Raw genomic sequence first — 18,982 nt, 5'->3', positions numbered from 1 at the left:
TTTATATTACCTATTATAGGTTAATGTTCAAATTCGTCCCTGAAAGATCACGCGATCTTCATTTTCGTTCCCGAATAATTTTTTTAATCAAATTAGTCCCTGAAAGATAAACTGTTAGTCAAATTAGTCCTTCCGTCAATTGGATGATGACGTGTCACGTTAAGTGCCACGTGACATGATGACGTGACACGCCACATGGCAGGTCACGTGATAGGTCAGTGACACGTAGCATATCACTTGACATATAAAAAGTTTTTTATTAGTGAAAATAGTCCTTGAAAGTCAAGACGTAAGTCATTTTCATCCCTCAAATTTTAAAAAATTAGTCAAACTAATCCTTATATAATTTTTTATAATATTAAATTTATAATATTTTTTTATACTACTAATTTTAATATTATTTTTTAAACTTTAATAAACAAAATTCTTTTTACATAAAATAATAAAAATAATTAAATTTTTATAAAGTTATTTTGTCATTTGTATTTTAAAATTTTACATTTTTAAATTGTAATTTTTTATGTGAATTTTTTTTACTCAAATTATTGTTGATTATATATTTAAAAATTTAATATTTTAAATTTTACTAAATAATATAGTAATTATTTTAAATTTTAAATTTTTTAATTTTTTAAAATTATAATTTTTATTATTATTTAATTTATATAGTAAAACTCAATAATTGAAAAACTAGTTTATGAAATCACTTTTTGAATCTTAATATTCTAATATAATTTTTTAAATATTTCATTTAAAACAAAAGGAATTTTATTTTAATACGAAGCAGATCTATTTATATAATGTATTAGTGCGGAGTAACCTGTGTTATGCATAGGTATAATGTTTCCTATTTCATTTTATCTTATTGATTTGTGAAATTAAAAGAAAAATTATATAATCTATCTCAAACATATGAAACACACAAAAATTTATTATGATGTTTGCACGTATTATGCTTAAGAAGCAATTCATTTATAATAATAATAATTAACCAACAAATTTTTAATATTTTGTGAAGTTTGAAATTGAAGCAAAATTTGTGGATCTTCTTGAATTTTGACTCTAAGTATCACTACAATTACCTCCTATATATAAGTAATACCGTAATGGAAAAAAAAATGTAGTAGAAAAAAAATAGTGGTATAACTTTGTTTAGGTTAACATACATAAATTTTGATTTTGAGCATATAACTTTATTTAGGTTAATAAATACATACATTTCAATTTTGAGTATATATATATTCCAGTAAAATGTAGTAATGTAACAAAAAATATTTTAGAATAGAAAAGAATAAGAGAGATTTTGAGAATAATTAAAAGAGAGAGATAATTTTATGAAGAAAAAATAAAAAATTTATAGAAAGATTACTTTGACTAATTTTTAAGATTTGAGGGATGAAAATGACTTACGTCTAGACTTTCAAGGACTATTTTGACTAATAAAAAACTTTTTTATATGTCAAGTGACACGTGACATGCCACGTGTCACTGACCTGTCACGTGGCGTAGCTACTGACCTGCCAGGTGACGTGTCACGTCATCATGCCACGTGACGCTTAACATGACACGTCATCATCTAATTGACGGAAGAACTAATTTGACTAACAATTTATATTTTAGAGACTAATTTAATTAAAAAAATCATTCAAAGACAAAAATAAAAATTACGTAATCTTTCAAGAACGAATTTAAACATTAATCCTACCTATTATTTATATTTTTTAATATTTTTATTATCTACCTATACTTTTTCTTTTTATATATATATATATATAGAGGGAGAGAGAGGTGCATGCCCCAATAAAGCAAAGCATATCTCTATAAAATTTCTTAAGGTTTGAATTATTTACTTTAGTCAAACAAACTTGTTAAGTTGACTTGACAAAAATATAAATGTTTTTAGTATGACTTCTATAAACTTCCATGTTAAGATTAAAATTAATAATAATAATAATAATAATAGTTAAAAAAGAAAAACCAATTGCACAAAAAAATTTCTCAGCAGAAATTCAAAAGCTACAAAAACTAATCATTTCTGTCCCCAACAAAAAGCAAAAGAAACCCATAAAAAAAATTTTGAACAAGATTCCCCAACATTACATGTGAGTAAAGCTAAATTTATTATTTATATCATTCGAATAAACCCTAAACTTGACTCTACTCCGATCCCATCACTCTCTCCTCACAAATAATCACACTCATTCTTAGACACAATTCTATCTTGTCCTGTTTCAGTTTCACAACCATGCTAACAACATTAACACATCATGTTCTATGTCTCATTTTTATTATTACTACTTTTGTTCCATTAATAAGTTCAACCTACATGAATTCATGCAGATCATTTTGTGGCAACATAACCATAGATTACCCTTTTGCCCTCGGATACGGTTGCGGCCACCCCGGCTTCAAGGACCTCCTCCATTGTATCAACAATGTCCTCATGTTCCACATAAGCTCCGGATCCTATAGGGTCCTAGACATAGACTATGCATACCAAGCACTAACACTTCAAGAGCCTAACATGTCGACGTGCGATACCCTAGTGCTCGGCGGCCAGGGAAACGGCTTCACGGTCGAGCCGTGGCGTGCACCGTACATGAATCCGGCACCGGAGAACGTGTTTATGCTCATAGGTTGCTCGGCTATGTCACCATTGTTCCAAGGTTTTCCCGGGAAGCACTTGCCATGCAAAAATGTTTCAGGAATGGGCTGTGAGGAGTACTATGGGTGCCGGGCCTGGGATGGGCTGGGCCACAATAGATTGGGCTCAGGGTATTTTGGGTCAGGCCCATCAGTATGCTGTGCTGTACCTTATGAGGCTATTAAGTCCATTAACCTTACAAAGCTTGAGTGTGAAGGGTATAGTAGTGCTTATAGTTTGGCACCAATAAGGCTTAATGGGCCTAGTAGTTGGGCCTATGGGATCCGTGTGAAGTTTTGGGTGAAAGAAAGTGAAGAGTTCTGTGGCGCGTGTGAGGCAACCGGTGGCGCGTGTGGATATGGCCTTGATGGAATTAAGCAAATTTGCATGTGTGGCAACTCCAATTCAACCTCCAATTGTGATTCAGGTTTGTTAGCTTAATTAAGGTGAAGACTCACATGCAATTATCTTCATGTAAAGTTGATAGTTGAGAGTCGTTAAATAATAATTTAGTCAAACACAGTCAAATTATTTAACGGTTTTAAATCAACAATTTCATATAAACTGAGTTTTTGCCTTTAATTAAGCCTTCCATTTCGAATTCCCATTTTGTTTTATTAATCAATGTCTTCAAACGATATACTAAAATATGATAATGATAGATATTACCACGAATAAATGGAGTGATTAGCAATTTGCATTTTGTTTTGTTGTAAATTAACAAGCGACGGTTTATGAAAATTTGCAGTTAGTTTGTCTTCTAAAACAAGGCCCATGATCGTAGAAATAATAACAGGTACTTATTGTCCTTTTTGCTTTGACTTATATTAGATTTTTTTTATTATAGAATTTCTGATATTATATTATAAAATTGTTTATCCTATAAATTTAAATTTCTAAAAAAAATACATAAATAATTATATTTCTAAGATAAATATTTCTATAAAAATGTCTTCACATAAACATAATATTATAAACTGTTAGATGATTTAGTGTTTGTTTGGGCGTTATTATTTTGATAAAAAAAAAAAGATTTTTCAATGAAAAATATCTTTTTAATTTTTTGACGTGTTTGGCAAATTTTTAACAGTAGTAAAAATAAAAGTACTAGAAAAATAAAAAAAAAATCTTTTTTGAAAAACTGTAATTTACATCTTTTTTTAAAAGGTCTTTTTTCCTTAAAAAAAGGATGTTTTTTACATAATGAATAAACAAAAAAATACTTTTATATTGTTATACCAAAACATAATTAATAGATAAAAAATTTTTTTTACATGAGATCTAAACATAAAATTACTTTTACTTCTCCATAAGATCTTTTAAAAAAATATAATTCAAAAAAAGATATTTTCTTAGAAGCTCACCCAAACAAACCCTACATGTTTGATTAAGCCATCCAACCATTCGTAATATCATCTTCATGTAACCTATTTCTAATGCTTAGAACTAAATTAGTTGCTTCATTGATTGAGTTGAGTTAGGACTAAGCAAGAACCATCTCTTAAAATAACAATTAATTATGAAGGGAAACATTTTTTTGTACGACACAATCTACATAGGAACATTCCCCGTTCACCTATGGGACCTTAATAATTTAATGAAAGTTGGTAAGTACAACCTCACTACTCCAATTTAATGAGTTTGCTATATGTAACTTCTATTGCAGGGTTATTGACATACGTGCTGGCACGGACCACGACTAATAAATATTAAGATTACATAATTTATTTATATATTGTATGTGAGAATGTGATGTTTGATGTTTAGTTTGTACCACATTATATTCCACGTTGTAAGTAAATGTAATTTTTACCAAAGAAAGTACATAAATATGCAACACGAGAAACATGTGGGATTTAATTTTCATTCATTTTGCATAGTCCTTCAATACCTTGTTCAGATGTTCTAACTTACAATGTTATATTGACCATGCAAACCACACTCATATATTATATTTACCATATGTACTAAAACAAAAATAATTTATATTTGTGGAGGATATCAATTATGATCCTCTAATCTAAGGCCTTGTCAAATTTATTCAAATATCTCATATTAATACAAAAAATGAGTTAACTTAGAATTGTCTATTATTTGTAGAAACTAGAGAGCAATGTAAGAAGGGTTTTTCACTTGATCTTATTCTTGAAAATCTGACATAATTTGTATAAAAACAGCACAACATATGTTTTTCCTGTGCTGCCTCCTTTTGTTCTTGTAAAAATAAAACAATAAAAAAATAAAATGGAAAACTTCAAATCCCCCTATACATTCCTAAAAACCTTTTCCTTTTTTGGCAATAGTACTGAAGGATACATAATTTTACATCCGAGATTATTAAATTATTAATGTACATCAAAGCCAGTCCATGCATCAAAATGATTCGAGCTTTTATTCAGTGACAGCATCTTCTTTTATTTTCTGCAATAGTTGAACACAGGAAGCAAAAGAAGATCCATCAAATGTGTGTGTGTGTGAGAGATAAAACTCAAAAGTAGTATATCCAAGATCCAATTTTAAGTCTATCTCACATTTGAGAGGTCCTTCCACAAATCAAGAGTCTTTAGAGCCTTTCCTGATTGTTGCGAGTCGCGCGCCACAGACACCCCTTCTGCTAGGTTCCTTACGCGGCCGCTGACTAGAAGAGCTGCTGCTGCATTGAGAATCTATAGCCATTTTTTTAATTACAAAGTTCAAAATATCTTATAAGAGACAAGTGCAATCATAATTCATAGAATTCGACACAAATTTCAGAATACTAGGCATGGTAGCAATATGAATTCTAGTCCAACAAAAAATGTTCTGTGCTTGAGTGTTTACAATTCAGAGGAAGGGGAATATAATGAAATAATCTGGCTCAAAATTGAAGGTCAATGGGTCAAAATTAAGATGGATGATGGGAACAAACACCATATGAACTTGATTTCATAAATTCCTGTTTCATATCAAGGCCAGGGGCCAGCACTTTCCTATCACTAGAATAGAGGTATTATCTGAAAAACAAAAGGTACTCACAATAGCATCAGCAATAGGCCCTGGCTCTCCGCCTAAAACGCGCCTCAGAACCTCTGCATTGTATTCGGGACCACCACCTTTTAAGCCTTCAAGAGTGCACCGAGGAATGCCAAACTCCACTGGCCCCACAAAAAAAAATATAGCTGATGTAAAGAGTGCATTGAGGGTAAACATATGCAAAAGATCCTTTATACAACTCAATTAGTAGCACATGAGCTATATCAATTTACTTCATTCCAGAAACAAATCTGGAAAACAATAAAAGTATCATAATCTTACAGGGATCAAATGAGAACTTATCAATTCTCTCTGGTGTAACATCAAGAACTATACCAGGGCCTGCATGAAATTCATACAAGATGTCAGAAAGTACTACTCAATTCAGATTCAAATAAATAAATCTTCTGATGAAAAAAACTCCTGATTCAAAGCATGCAGGAGATCTTACCGAGAGGACTCATCTCATCCAAACCTTCAGAGTGAACCACTAAAGCTCTTTTCATGCCAAATCTTTGAAGTGCTTTAGCCATTTTGTAGACCTATTTAATAAAAGTGAGGATGACACTAGGCAATTAAAGAAGTGTAATTTGAACAGAAGAAAAACAATATGGATGCATTATACAAATAATTGAGTACAGAGAACCAACTCATACATATGCAATAACATGTAATTCGATTCAATTCATTTGAAGGATACTAATACAGAGATTGTTTAAAAAACGTATCAAAGCCTCAAAGGTTAGAGCTCCGCTGCCACACACATGTTTATGGAATTAAAAAGACAAAATGACCTAAATGGGCTAATACTACAGGACGGGGTTGTAATCATTTACAAAGTTCCATTGTAGACCATAAAGAACCAAGTTGCTTTCACAACTATCAATGATTCATATGCTAATATTATGAGCAAACAGAATCTTTCTTGATTATGCATTCTCCCCTTACTATAAATTTATCTGTTGGAGAACTTGCAAAGATTACACTGCAGATGGACTAGAAAGTCATTTTTTCAGTGAAATAACACCAATGAATTCTACGCAAATAAACTTACCAAATCTTCTGTGTATACCCCAACAACTGCAAAAGGTGCTTGCGCTGGATTTAACATGGGCCCCAATATGTTGAATACAGTTTTTACCTTCAGCTTTTTTCTAATAGGCCTGACAATCTGCATTGCTGGGTGATATTTTGGAGACATCATAAACCCAATTCCTGCTTCATCCACACATTTTCTTATCCCCTAATTTGCAAGGATAGGAAAATGAATCACTGAATGCATTCATCAATGATAATTTCTATAAGATAAATCCTATTATTTAAACAAAAATACACAGATAGAGCCCTAGAAGACTAGAATAGTCACTTTCTCATGAAGATGTCAAGACTCGAGATATACATCAATGCATTCCAATAGGTTTACATTATGGCTTAGCTTAAGTAGCTTCCTTTTCCAATGAAAGCGAAATAAGCAGCAAATTTTTCACTATTATGTTCTACAGTTAACTAGTGATATACTGCAGTTTTTTAGAAAAACCATATTTCATTAATTATGCAAAGTGAACAAAGTAAGTATGCCTTCAGATAACAAACAAGGCTAATACGAACCATAAGTAACAGTGTAACACATTCACAACTCAAGAAAACTAACTGAGATGTTTGTTTTTTTCACAAACCTCAGGACCTAGGTCAATGACAACCCCCAATGCTTCTAATACATCAGCACTTCCACATTCAGAAGAGCTCGATCGGCTTCCTTGCTGCAACAAGTCACACAATATCCAAAACAAGCATCAATACAGAAACAATTTCAATTCAAATATTCAATCACATCAACATATATTCACTCTAAAACACCTTTGCAACTTTGGCACCGCAGGCTGCAGCAAGTATCGAAGCCGCGGTCGAAATGTTAACAGTGTTGGCACCATCCCCTCCAGTTCCAACAATATCAACCACATCAAGCAAACCTTCCACCTTGGTAGCATGATTGATCATAGCCCTTGCTAACCCCACAATCTATCCACAAAATAATCAAAACAATGATCAAACACAAGGAAACAACTCAGCAGTTGCTCAAAAGCTCATAATTCCAATGTCAATGAACAAATTAAAAGCAGATCCCTTTATATGCAGAATCTGAAAACAAGAGCAACAAATAAGAAGTTACTTCTTCAAAAGTCTCGCCTTTAGCTCTCAAGAGAACAAGAACAGCGCTAATCAAAGCCTCATCAGCTTCATTCAAGAGGAAGTGAAGAGAAGCTTCAGCTTCAGTTTCCGATAAATCAACTCCATTAATCAACGATTCAATTAGCTGCGCAAAACACACAAGAATTAGAATCAACTTAGAAACGAAGGAATTGAATCAATTAGGAAGTAAGTAGAATGAAAAATGGTTAATAACCTGGGTAATGGAGGAAACGGAGGAAGGTGAACGTGCATTGTTGTTAGAAACGGCGACGTACGCATTTGAAGAAGAAGCGGTGCAGGCGATGGAAAAGGTGGTTGCTTTCGGGTTGTTAAGGGAAAACGAGGTTGGAAGGCGGTGATGAATTGAAGGTGTGGTGAGGGAAGAAGAAGAGAGAGCATGCGGCTGTGTGAGTGAGAGTGTGTGCGCCATTGATGTGTGTTCTTGTTGGGTCAAGCTTTATTTAAAGAATGAAGAAATGGGTTTGAGACTTTTGAGATTGAAATCCAATTAAATGAGATCCAATCTTAATTCAAATTGGTATAGTTCTAGGTTTTAAATTCCTTTTTTTTTTTCATTTTGATTTGAATCATTTAATTGTTTTTAAACATTTTTGGTGTTTTTCTTTTTCACGGCGTCTTCTAACACTACAAACTAAAGATTAATCCGTCGCGAATTTAAACTCTATTTAAAAGTTTGTTGTTGGCTAATGAATCACTGAGATTCGAATATCCGACACTTATTTAATCGAAAGATGAGCTGACCACTCGATCATCCCAAATTGGTTAAACATTTTTGGTGTTTAAAAGTTAAATCATTTCTTTCAATGTATTTAGACATGTAAATTTATACATAAGCATGCTATATTAAATAAGAGTGTTGTATTTTTATTAATTAAGTATTTTAGTATTTTCATTTGTTATATTTTATATTAATAATTTAAATTTAAAAGAATAATTTGCTAATTAAGTTAACTATTCTTTTAGTAAAATTATAAAAAAAATTCAAAACTTGTTAATTTATTTGTTGCTTCTAATAGTTGGTCAATTTTTGAGAAAAATATGTGCTTACTACTTTCTTTGAAATGTATTAAGATTTATCCAATACATAACTTTCTTTCCTTCTAATTAAATTAGTGATCATTCTTTACTTCCTTTGGCATATTAGAATATCAATGTATTTAGACATATCTTTTTTATTATATTATATTACAAATTAATGTATTTTGGACAAATTATCCTATTTCCTTCCAAATTAACAAATTAATTATATTTTTTCCTTTTGAGTATATTAGAAAAAGAAATGTTAAGAGATTAACATTTTTATCAATATTAGTTGATTTGACTAACACTTTATTTTTATACTATTAGAATTAAAAAATTTAAAATATAACATCTAAAATTTAAAATTTTAAATTTAAAATGTTGACTAAATATTAATAAATAAATAAATAAATTCTGTTGATAATATATCATTAAAAATCCTATGCATTTTGGCATGTATATTGTTAACTTTTCTGGATATAGAAAAGAATCCTATGTATTTAAACACATATATCTTTACTTTTATGTTTAAAAATCAATGCATTTAAATATATATTTAAATCTATGTTATACATCGTCATAGCTGTGATTGGATCAAATAAATTTTGAAAATCAAAACTAATTTGATAGAAATGGAAATAAATCTCATTCAAATTACAACAATTCTGATTAAAACACTGCTACTAGTTACCCCATCCTTTACCTAGTCATTGCAAAATATAACAAGTTATAGCTATTCCCATTATTGAAAGATTACAAATTTTGAAAATTTTATGTTACATAAAAAATAATAAAAATTTGAATATAAGAACTCTTGTATATTACCACAACTAAATATGCATTAATCCATCTACAACAATGCAAAACATATCCCATGTACACAAAAAAATTCAATAATTAAATTAATTATTCATATAAATACATATTAAAATATAAAATATATAATAAAAATATATAAAACAGTATTAGTGACCAATTTTTAGGTATCCATCAAACTTTTATCTATCATTCTGCAATCACTCATATGACTAGACAAGTTCTGAAAACAAACCACCATCACATATTTAATGCTAAGATTGCATTACAAACCTCTTGGTTGCACATGGTTGCACACTTGCACTTTATGTTCATACAAAGACAAAAACACTTTCTCTCTTTCCTTATTCTATTCCATACTATGCAACAAAACATTGTGTATTATTTGTGTGTGGGTATTGAATTCAGAGCTGAGCAGAGTTATTGGCTATGGCTCCAGCATCATTGAGGAGGGGAACAAGTTGGTTTGCTCGGTGTTTCTCCAAAACAGCTGCAAAGAACAGGAGTCATAAATGTTTTTGACAAATATAAGGTAAATTTGAACAGTGATTTGGTTGAGCAAAAACAGAAGGAAAAAAGGACATACAATCACAACCACCAATGTGTTTCCCTCCAATGAATACATTAGGCACAGTATTCTGTCCTGTCCACTCAGCTAGAGCTGCTTGAATGTGACCACCATCTCCTTCAAATAGGTAAACAAAATTCTCTCAGCAAAATTATAATAACCCTTTGGACAGAATTGGATACATTAGAGAACAATGTTCAAGACACTGATATTGAGTTCCATTTTCATTTATTTTTTAATGTTTTCAAAACAGAAAAGTGAAAGCAACAAAATATATTCTTACAATTTTGAATTTTAAATATGTTATGTATATCCGCTACCAAATCAACTATCATATATTTGTGTATAAATACACGTATTATTTCACAAACTTTGGTTATTTTTTTTTTACACATTGTATGATTGTTTTAATTTTTTCCTTCACAAAATTAAAAAAAGCTGAAATCAATCATGCCTAAAAAATTGCTTAAATTTTCTGTTTCCATTATTGAAACATGGAAATGAAAAATAGATACTGCCACAATGATAAGGCAAATATCACAATTAAGAGAAGAAGCAAATCAAAGCTACCTTCCTCATCCAATTCAATGACTTTGAAAGATGCTGATAGCTGTGTGAGAAGATCTTTGACCCTCTTGCAGTATCCACAATAAGTCTTACTGCCATCACACAAATTAACAATGGAACCTTGTTCATATACACATAATTATCTTGCCAATCAATAATGCCAACTATATAATGCTACAACTCATATTCTAATGAATTTTAAAAGATACTTCATGAACATCAAAATAGTAACCAAATCAATCACTACGTATTTGTAACATTTTTCTACTAGTGAAAACTCAAATGCAGTTTAACTTCAGCCGAAGTTGATAGTTGAGAGCTGCTAAATCACAATTTAATCAAATTTATCAAATTATTTAACGACTTCCAACTATCAATTTAATGTGAAATTAACTATATGTGAGTTTTCACATTTTCTGGTATATTTTCCATAATCTGCTATTAAAAAAAAATTAATTTTTTGAAGTAGCATAATTAAATTGTGTCCATGTATCAACCAAAACAAGTATCATGGTATTTCAATTTTAGTTTTAAAGCTCTACTCTACAGTCTACACTATTCATGATTACAAGTCACAACCTGCATAACAATCAAGGTTTGAAAAGTGTGATCATATGATTGGGTCGTTGACTCGATTAAAAAAAATCAAATTCAAAAATTGAGAACGAGAGATACCTGAAAACGACAACAGGAGCTGAAGATGCAATCTGCTTAGCCTTATTCAACGCCATTTCAAGTTCCTCTTTGCTTATATTCTGTGAACTCAAGAAAGACCCCATTTTTTTACCCTTTTATCACAGAACAGAGGACAAAACCACAGGTGGAAAAGGTTGCAGCTTTCGGGAAAGGAAAGGGACACGTGTTACAAGCTCCCAAGAAGGGAATTAATGGTGGCAATGTCTGAGAAGCGCACGTGTTGGGGATTCTGCAGTTGATTGCCACCGCAACAATTGAAGGGTTGGTTCGATTTTCGGAAGAAATAGAAGGAAAATTGAAGTTAGAATTGAATGGAATTGGAGTGGCAGAAGAAATTAGGGTTTGATTTTGATTTTGCGTTTAGTGATGATCGGTGAGCGTTGTCGTCTTTGTCTTTTGGCTCTTTGATGAAACGACAATGTCGTCTATTTAAGGAAAAGGGATAAAACTTAAAAAGTCAAACATCAAATTTAGAAATTACTTTTTTTTGAAAGGTCGATTTTATTTTATTTTTATTGAAAAACTAGTTCTATTGAGTCTTTAAAATTTAAAATAAATTTGCTATGATACTGTTTTATATGAAGTATTGATATTTTTAAAATAATAAATTGTTTAAGCTTTTTTTCAAGTTTTCTAAATTTTAAAAATTATTAAAAAATAATCTATCACTCTAATTATTTATGTATTATCTCATATTTTACTAAATTTATTTTACCTAAAAAAAATCATTTTATTCTACGACTTCTAGATATGCATTTTTTTTCCATTGCACAAATAAATTTAATATATCAAATGAACCCATAAAAATATGTTTGATATACCACCATTTTAGAGACATAAATAAAGAAAGAAATAAAAGGGAGAGAAAGTAAGTGATAAGATAAAAAAAAATATGTTGGAAACTACTATAATATAGAGACACTGTATAGTTATAAAAATTCAGAATTTAATAATAAGCAGGTTTAATTAATCTGTTAATTTCTATAGTTTTGTAAAATTTTCAATTAGATTATTGTACTTTTTTTTTTCTTTTAATTGAGTCTTTGCGAAATTTTCAATTAGATTCTTGTACTTTTTTTTCTTTTAATTGAGTTTTTGCACTATTTTTTTTTAATTGGGCCCCTATATTTTTTCTTTTTATTTAGATTCCTTTACCATTTTTTTTTTAGTTAGGTCCCTATAAAATTAAGCCAATTACTGCTAAGAGAGACCTAATTGAAAAAAAATTGGTGAAGAGATCCAATTAAAAGGAAAAAAAGTACAGGAACTTAATTAAAAATTTCATGAAACAATAGGGACCAATAGAATAATTAAACCTACTAAGTATAATTAAATAACATTTTTTAAATAAAAAATATAATAGATTTTACTATTTTTGTATCTTGTATGTTTGTATGACCTAAACTTTGTTACACATAAACAACACTTGTCCTTAAATTAGACACAAATTTTTGTCTCAACTTGAATTCACTTGGATGCAAAAATGGCTTCCAAATCTTGGTACAATGAACTAGGTTTTGATTTGAAATCAGATGAACTACCACTCTTTTTGGTTCCCCAAAAACCACTCCACCTACTAGTACCACTAGTAGAAGGATCATTCATTGCTCCACTTCTTTCTCTACCAAAACTAGATTTTGCAAATTCCCTCAACTGTTTAAGCCATGGTCTATCAGGTGTACCTGAACTCATGCTATCAGAGCTTCTATATCTGTCTCCCTCTCCAAAAACATTGCCGCCGGTTCCTCGATTTTCGTGTCCATTTTGTGGCAACTCCTTCTCCAAAATCTTGATTCCCTTTTGAGGCATGAAGTACAAAAGAAAACCAATTGAAGCAATCTTCAATCCTTTGAAGAATGAATTTTCTTGAGGGTCAAGAAACCTTGTTTGTCTATATAATGCACACCATTCATTTGCAAGTTGAGCACAATACTCCACTAGGAACAACATAATCATGAAGATCCCAAGCTTTTTCTCAATTCCCAATGAGATATCCATCTTCAAGAGCACAAAGCAAGTAACAAAGAATGCAAACTCACATGAGAGTGAGATTATCTCAACTAGCTGAACCTTTTTCTTTATGAATGGCTTCTTTAGCAGCATAAAGAATAGCTGAAATGATGTCATTGAAAGAATAACAATAATTGGTGTCTTGGAACTTCCATTTAGCACAAATGCACCTGCCATTATTCCAAGGGTGACCCTCCTTATGGTTTCAAGAAACACATAGTAAATCCTGAGAATCCCAAAGAGCTTTTGGATGAAAGGCGCCTCGGCGTCTTCTGTTTCGTCATCTGAGGCAATGATCCGGTCGCCTAGGCTTGGAAAGCGTCCGCCGGTTATTTGGGAAAGCATGTACTTTGGAGGGCCTCTTAGGTCCTCAAAGAGTGGTCCAAAGATGATTAGATGAAGAGATTTTGGTTGGTCCTTCCAACTCCATTGGCCTCTTTTACCTGGACCAAGAGTCACCCTAATAAGCTCTTGATACCAATGAAATTCCTCACCTTCTTGATGAACTTCCTTGTATTGAAGTAGTTTCCCAAATGTGATACCAATTGAGAGGAATAGGAACAAAAATAGAAGCACAATAGACACACAAACCAATAGTAGAATGCCAACTGCCATAGCTGAAGGACCTCCCCCTATAAAATCCACACATTCAAATGACAAAAATTAGACTTGGTCATGACAGTTAGAATCTCGATTTAACTTCTTAAAGATATTACAACTTTAAATAAATCATCCGATTTTACAAAATTTTTGCTAAGTCAAATGATTTTACCATTTAAATCTTGTTATAATTCTGTTATTTAGTTTACTTTTTCGATTTCAGGTAAAATCTCGATTTTCTCTACCTTATTAACTGATACCTCTTCTGTTTTTTGTTCAAACTTCAAACTATGCACTTTGCCAAACAATACCCTAAGAACACAAGTTAAGGTTTCTAAATGACAAATAAATAACATTAAGATTACCACTAATAAGATCAGAAGAGGACTTGCAAATAGCAGGTAGTGCAAGAACTACAAGGAATATCTCAAATCTTGGAAATATAAGTGCTCCATATGCCCTTGGCTTATCAGAGTTTCTCTTCCCATATTTCAGGATCATGAGGAGAAGAGCATGCAGAACCAGCAAACCACCACAGATCACAGCTAACCAAAACATGCTTCTATAAAAATCTGTCCATCTATAAACAAAACAAAAGGGAAAGGGGAAAAAAACAATTTGAAAGTTGATTATTGCATATATATGTAACATAATGTATAGACTATTAACATCCATAAAACTCACCCACTGTAATGCTGTGAATCCAAAATATATTCGGCTTCCGGCCTCATGTTTTCGCTCTGCAGGTATGCATTTTCGTCTTTCATTAAAGGATACTAACCAATTTTCATTGATAAATTTCAGTAGCTTGATGAATAAGTTAACTTGGTCTTACCTCAAAAAATTGCTGGTACTCTAAAGAAGTAAGTGGTGATCCATACACTGATGAAGCTGCAATGCTCAAATTAAAGCTTTGGTGAATTGGTTTTGAAGCTTTGTTGAATGATGAATCAGAGCTTCCATAAGGACCAGAGGCTATAGTGAATAGGTTCAGTTGTCCAGGTTCCCATGGCACTGTAAAATAAGGTACAGTCCATCGCATATGCCTCGCGAATTCATAGAACTCGACAGGTAACTTGGCTGTTAACCATCTTGATAGTGCAAAGACTTGAATATGACACAAAATTCTCTGCAGGATTAACAAAATTTGAGAATATATTGAAAGATATTGAAGTTAACTAAACAATTTCTAATGGTAAGTAGGATTTTCAAGTTAGTTAAGTATCCTACAAAGAGATTCCTCGCCGGATCAACAATCAAGAAAGCTGACTTTGTAAATGTACCAACAGATTGAAGGCTTGCTGTTGAGATAGTAAGCAGCCCTGCCACCAGCGCAGTCGCGATGAAAGAAGCAGTTGTAAATGCAGAAACCACTGCTGAAATCACAGGCATAGTGTCTGCATCATTTATGAGTTGTATCAGTGTCTAACAAAAATTATAGATAGCATCAATTTTTAAAAGAAAATATTAGTATTAATCATTAATCAATCATCTTACAGTGCCTAACTTGTAGAACATTGGAAGGTAGATTTTGATTTCCTGCTACATCGTGAGTCGCATTCTCAGGAACACTGACATATACTAAATCATCATCTGCTTGTAACTCAACAATGTATGTGCTCCTTCTAAATTCATGGAAGCTAGAGAGACATGAAAAAAAGTTTGATTAATTAGGATTTATCATCAACTTTGCAATATAGAGAACAGAAAATGCATACCTTTTTACAAGGCCTCCAGAAACTGATATACAAGAAGTGTTGAAACCAAACACAGGCTTTGCAAATTCAACTAATATTTGGAGATTGTGTTCTTTGGTCCTCATGCTATATGTACTCAACATCACAGCAGGCCTCTTAGAATCTGAATTCAATCACATGAAAGAAACATTAGCACATGAATCTAGATTTCTAGATAGTGTTTTTTTCTTGGTGGATAATATGTACCATAAAAGAAAGTAACTGGTGAAGTTGGAGAAAATTGAGTCATTTCTCTGCTTATTATAGACTCCGAATTGAAATCGACTGAGATAATTGCAGTATGGGAGATATTACCAACCTGAAATCAGAGTATGTCAAAGGAAAAAAACAGAATATAATGTATAATTATGAAGAGATGAAACTAGATTAAGCAAAAGCTATATTCGACCAACCGAGTATCCGAATCTTCTGTTTCCAAGACTCTCTTCACTGATTGGAAGAAGTGAACCCTGACTAATGCTGAGAGATTTCATGATTTCTGAAGATGAATTAAGAACTGGTGCTGAGAAGTACAAATATACTTTTAGTTTGTCATTGTCATTAGTTGCTTGAACTGTTCTTGTTTCACTGTTAAGTTGAAGTAGCTTCTCTGGTATATGAGTCCTGAGGTTCACATAAACCTTTCTTCTATCTGTAGATCATGTTAAAAAATTTGCAGGATTCACTATAGTTCTTGACATTCAAAATTATCATTTTTGTTTAATAAACTCTATATATATATAAATACTCACCAAAATGTACATAGACACTTGAATTTTGCTTTCTTATAAAGCTGTTACCAGCCATGTCTGTGCAGAAATCTCTGTCCATTACAAGGATTGCGCGGCCGAATTGCGCAGTCGAGTTCAAACTAACAAGAAGAGAGTACATGAGGTTTGGTTTCAAAATTGTAAGGGAAGATGGTATAACCTGGCCAGCACCATAGACAAGAAGCTGCAAAACAATTATAACAGCACTTTGTTAAAGATTCATTATTCAACATAGAATCTATGTCACTTATTCATTATTTTTTGTTCCTGTTTTGATTAGAACAATTGGAATTTCCAATGGCATAATCAAAGTTAACCATGAAATGAAACCACCAACTAACTTACATTGCAAGCATTCACAGACTTGCATCCAAAACCTCCTCCACCCATACAAGGTTCACTGAAAGATATATTCACTGTTACATTTAAAGAACTTGTGAAATTTGTTGAAGTTGTAATATATGCAGTTGGAGGAACTGTATCTGAAAAAAGAAAATAAAATATTAAATTAGTGATAAGTAAAATTAAATTCAGAACAAATTAAAAGCATAAAGATAGAGAATGGTTCTTCACCAATAGTCCAATTATAAGTAGCACATCCAAGTCCTTGATCCCCATTATTATTGTTGCACACTTCAAATGTATGATTTCCATCCTTCAAGCTTAAGTATGTAACTCTTTCTCCATTTTTACAATCTGATGTAATCCCATCATCCAACTGCATACATGGTATATATATACATAATCATCAAATTTGCATTATCCCATAATAGAAAGTTAGAAATTAAAAGCAATAACCAACATTTTAGTTCTAATTTACATGTAACAAATTAGTCCACTTCATCATACAGCAATAACAACACCTGAATTTTTCGCACTGGGATGCTTGATGTTGTATTTAAGGAGAGTGGTTCTTCTCCTTTAATAGAAGGTGAATACTCAGGTGCAGTTAACTTCATGTGAAGTTGATAGTTGAGAGTCGTTAGATGATAATTTAGTCAAAGCTGTCAAATCATTTAACGACTCTCAATTATCAACCTCACATGAAGTTAACTGCATCTGAGTTTTCACCTTAATAGAAAGATCTCACTCTACTTTTAGCTACAGAAGTACCTTTATACGATTCGATCCACTCTCGTACTATCTAAAACGAAATTCTACCATCTTTTCTATAATGCAAATACTAACAAATTTGGCCACAAAATGAGTTACTACTACAAAAAGAAAGAGACAAACCTTGCAACTGAGGCTGCAGTTTGATGAACATGTTCCACCATTACCAGAATGAACAACTTCAAATGAAAATGCTGCTGAGCTCAAATGAGAGAATGCATGAGGTGCCTTCAAGAACTTCAAAGAGAAATGATCTGAACCACCACCACGACCATCACATTTGGTTATTGAACACAGTAGTGATGAACAAACCAAACATAGTACCATACACAAGTTCAACACTTTATGCAGACCCATCTCAGAGAACACTCAAACTAACACAAAGTAGGAATTCTTCAAATTAATGGAGTGAAAAAGTGAACATTATGGTGAATTTGTGAAGTGAAAAAGTGTTGAAATAAATGAAGGGTGTTTCTATTTCAAGGATAAGTGATGAACATTATGTATATATATATCTTTGTTTATTAGTGACCATTGATTGATGAATAATAATGCATTATAAGGATAAGTAGTGAATGAACAATGTGACATGACACAATTGTTTTATACTTCGTGACCTTTGAGGTTGTAATTAATATAACAGAACCACGTGTAACAATCACACGATAGAGAAACTGTCACGGGTATATATAGTTCTTGTCATCTATAGAATCATAGAACCTGCATTTAATTATATATGTATCTTTGTTCAGGATTTTTTAATTTTTCTGTTTATCTTTTCTTCAATTCTTCTTATTTTTTGGTTTTGTAAAGATGCAATAAGTGCATTTGGTCTTGCTTGGAAGAGAATGAATCACATGAGTTGAAAAAACCTCACATACAACAGTATTCACGTGAAATTAATAATTGAAATTCGTAAGATGATAATTCAGTTAAATATATTAAAAGGTAAAAGTATATTTTTTGTCTCTGAAGTTTGGCGAAAATTTTAAAAATATCTCTAAGTTTTATTTTATTTCAATTTTGTCTCAAAAATTTTCGATTTGCATTAAATATACCCTCGACGGTTAAATTTTCAAAAAATTTAAGACCAATCTAACAATAATGCATGAAAATTATATTTGATTTGTTTGTATTTAGGGTTGTTCTTATGAAATTGTTATTGAATTGACATTAAAATTTTTGAAAAATTAACTGTCATAAGTATATTTGATACAAA

At 31.5% G+C, this 18,982-nt stretch overlaps 4 protein-coding genes across 4 annotated transcripts; 1 reads left to right on the top strand and 3 right to left on the bottom strand.

Moving 5' to 3' along the window:
* Positions 1-2,321: 2,321 nt before the first annotated feature.
* On the top strand, positions 2,322-4,474 carry LOC130943445 (uncharacterized). The gene is made up of 3 exons (XM_057871319.1): positions 2,322-3,071; positions 3,393-3,440; positions 4,311-4,474. Exons 1-3 carry the CDS (start codon positions 2,327-2,329, stop codon positions 4,355-4,357), a joined length of 840 nt encoding a protein of 279 aa, XP_057727302.1. The 5' UTR covers positions 2,322-2,326; the 3' UTR covers positions 4,358-4,474.
* Positions 4,475-4,766: 292 nt separating this feature from the next.
* On the bottom strand, positions 4,767-8,313 carry LOC130944580 (anthranilate phosphoribosyltransferase, chloroplastic). Its single transcript, XM_057872948.1, has 10 exons — positions 8,061-8,313; positions 7,827-7,970; positions 7,514-7,675; positions 7,333-7,416; positions 6,711-6,899; positions 6,108-6,198; positions 5,939-5,998; positions 5,660-5,778; positions 5,176-5,310; positions 4,767-5,065 (listed from the first exon to the last, which is right to left on the bottom strand). Exons 1-10 carry the CDS (start codon positions 8,274-8,276, stop codon positions 5,036-5,038), a joined length of 1,230 nt encoding a protein of 409 aa, XP_057728931.1. The 5' UTR covers positions 8,277-8,313; the 3' UTR covers positions 4,767-5,035.
* A 1,451-nt stretch (positions 8,314-9,764) lies between these two features.
* On the bottom strand, positions 9,765-11,935 carry LOC130944581 (glutaredoxin-C1). The gene is made up of 4 exons (XM_057872949.1): positions 11,514-11,935; positions 10,842-10,930; positions 10,290-10,388; positions 9,765-10,193 (listed from the first exon to the last, which is right to left on the bottom strand). Exons 1-4 carry the CDS (start codon positions 11,615-11,617, stop codon positions 10,108-10,110), a joined length of 378 nt encoding a protein of 125 aa, XP_057728932.1. The 5' UTR covers positions 11,618-11,935; the 3' UTR covers positions 9,765-10,107.
* A 986-nt stretch (positions 11,936-12,921) lies between these two features.
* On the bottom strand, positions 12,922-18,223 carry LOC130944579 (uncharacterized). The gene is made up of 13 exons (XM_057872947.1): positions 17,887-18,223; positions 17,224-17,368; positions 16,996-17,132; positions 16,633-16,834; positions 16,294-16,532; positions 16,088-16,199; positions 15,863-16,004; positions 15,642-15,784; positions 15,375-15,541; positions 14,980-15,273; positions 14,829-14,884; positions 14,510-14,724; positions 12,922-14,176 (listed from the first exon to the last, which is right to left on the bottom strand). Exons 1-13 carry the CDS (start codon positions 18,118-18,120, stop codon positions 13,002-13,004), a joined length of 3,261 nt encoding a protein of 1,086 aa, XP_057728930.1. The 5' UTR covers positions 18,121-18,223; the 3' UTR covers positions 12,922-13,001.
* Positions 18,224-18,982: the final 759 nt, after the last annotated feature.

The sequence above is a fragment of the Arachis stenosperma genome, chromosome 8, assembly GCF_014773155.1.
Source record: "Arachis stenosperma cultivar V10309 chromosome 8, arast.V10309.gnm1.PFL2, whole genome shotgun sequence".
Lineage (NCBI taxonomy): Eukaryota > Viridiplantae > Streptophyta > Magnoliopsida > Fabales > Fabaceae > Arachis > Arachis stenosperma.
Note: the sequence above shows the minus strand (reverse complement) of the source record. Positions and strands in the feature narration are given on the sequence as shown.

Coding starts and splice junctions, on each gene's coding strand:
- LOC130943445 (XM_057871319.1), top strand. CDS start 2,327: ATGAATTCATGCAGATCATTTTGTGGCAACATAACCATAGATTACCCT. Junction 3,072..3,392: donor AACCTCCAATTGTGATTCAG/GTTTGTTAGCTT, acceptor GAAAATTTGCAG/TTAGTTTGTCTTCTAAAACA. Junction 3,441..4,310: donor GATCGTAGAAATAATAACAG/GTACTTATTGTC, acceptor CTTCTATTGCAG/GGTTATTGACATACGTGCTG.
- LOC130944580 (XM_057872948.1), bottom strand. CDS start 8,276: ATGGCGCACACACTCTCACTCACACAGCCGCATGCTCTCTCTTCTTCT. Junction 7,676..7,826: donor AAGGCGAGACTTTTGAAGAA/GTAACTTCTTAT, acceptor TTTTGTGGATAG/ATTGTGGGGTTAGCAAGGGC. Junction 5,779..5,938: donor TAAGTTCTCATTTGATCCCT/GTAAGATTATGA, acceptor TTGTGGGGCCAG/TGGAGTTTGGCATTCCTCGG.
- LOC130944581 (XM_057872949.1), bottom strand. CDS start 11,617: ATGGGGTCTTTCTTGAGTTCACAGAATATAAGCAAAGAGGAACTTGAA. Junction 10,931..11,513: donor GCTCCTGTTGTCGTTTTCAG/GTATCTCTCGTT, acceptor GTGTGATGGCAG/TAAGACTTATTGTGGATACT. Junction 10,389..10,841: donor CATTGAATTGGATGAGGAAG/GTAGCTTTGATT, acceptor ACCTATTTGAAG/GAGATGGTGGTCACATTCAA.
- LOC130944579 (XM_057872947.1), bottom strand. CDS start 18,120: ATGGGTCTGCATAAAGTGTTGAACTTGTGTATGGTACTATGTTTGGTT. Junction 17,133..17,223: donor TACTTATAATTGGACTATTG/GTGAAGAACCAT, acceptor TTCTTTTTTCAG/ATACAGTTCCTCCAACTGCA. Junction 15,542..15,641: donor TGTTCTACAAGTTAGGCACT/GTAAGATGATTG, acceptor TAAATGATGCAG/ACACTATGCCTGTGATTTCA.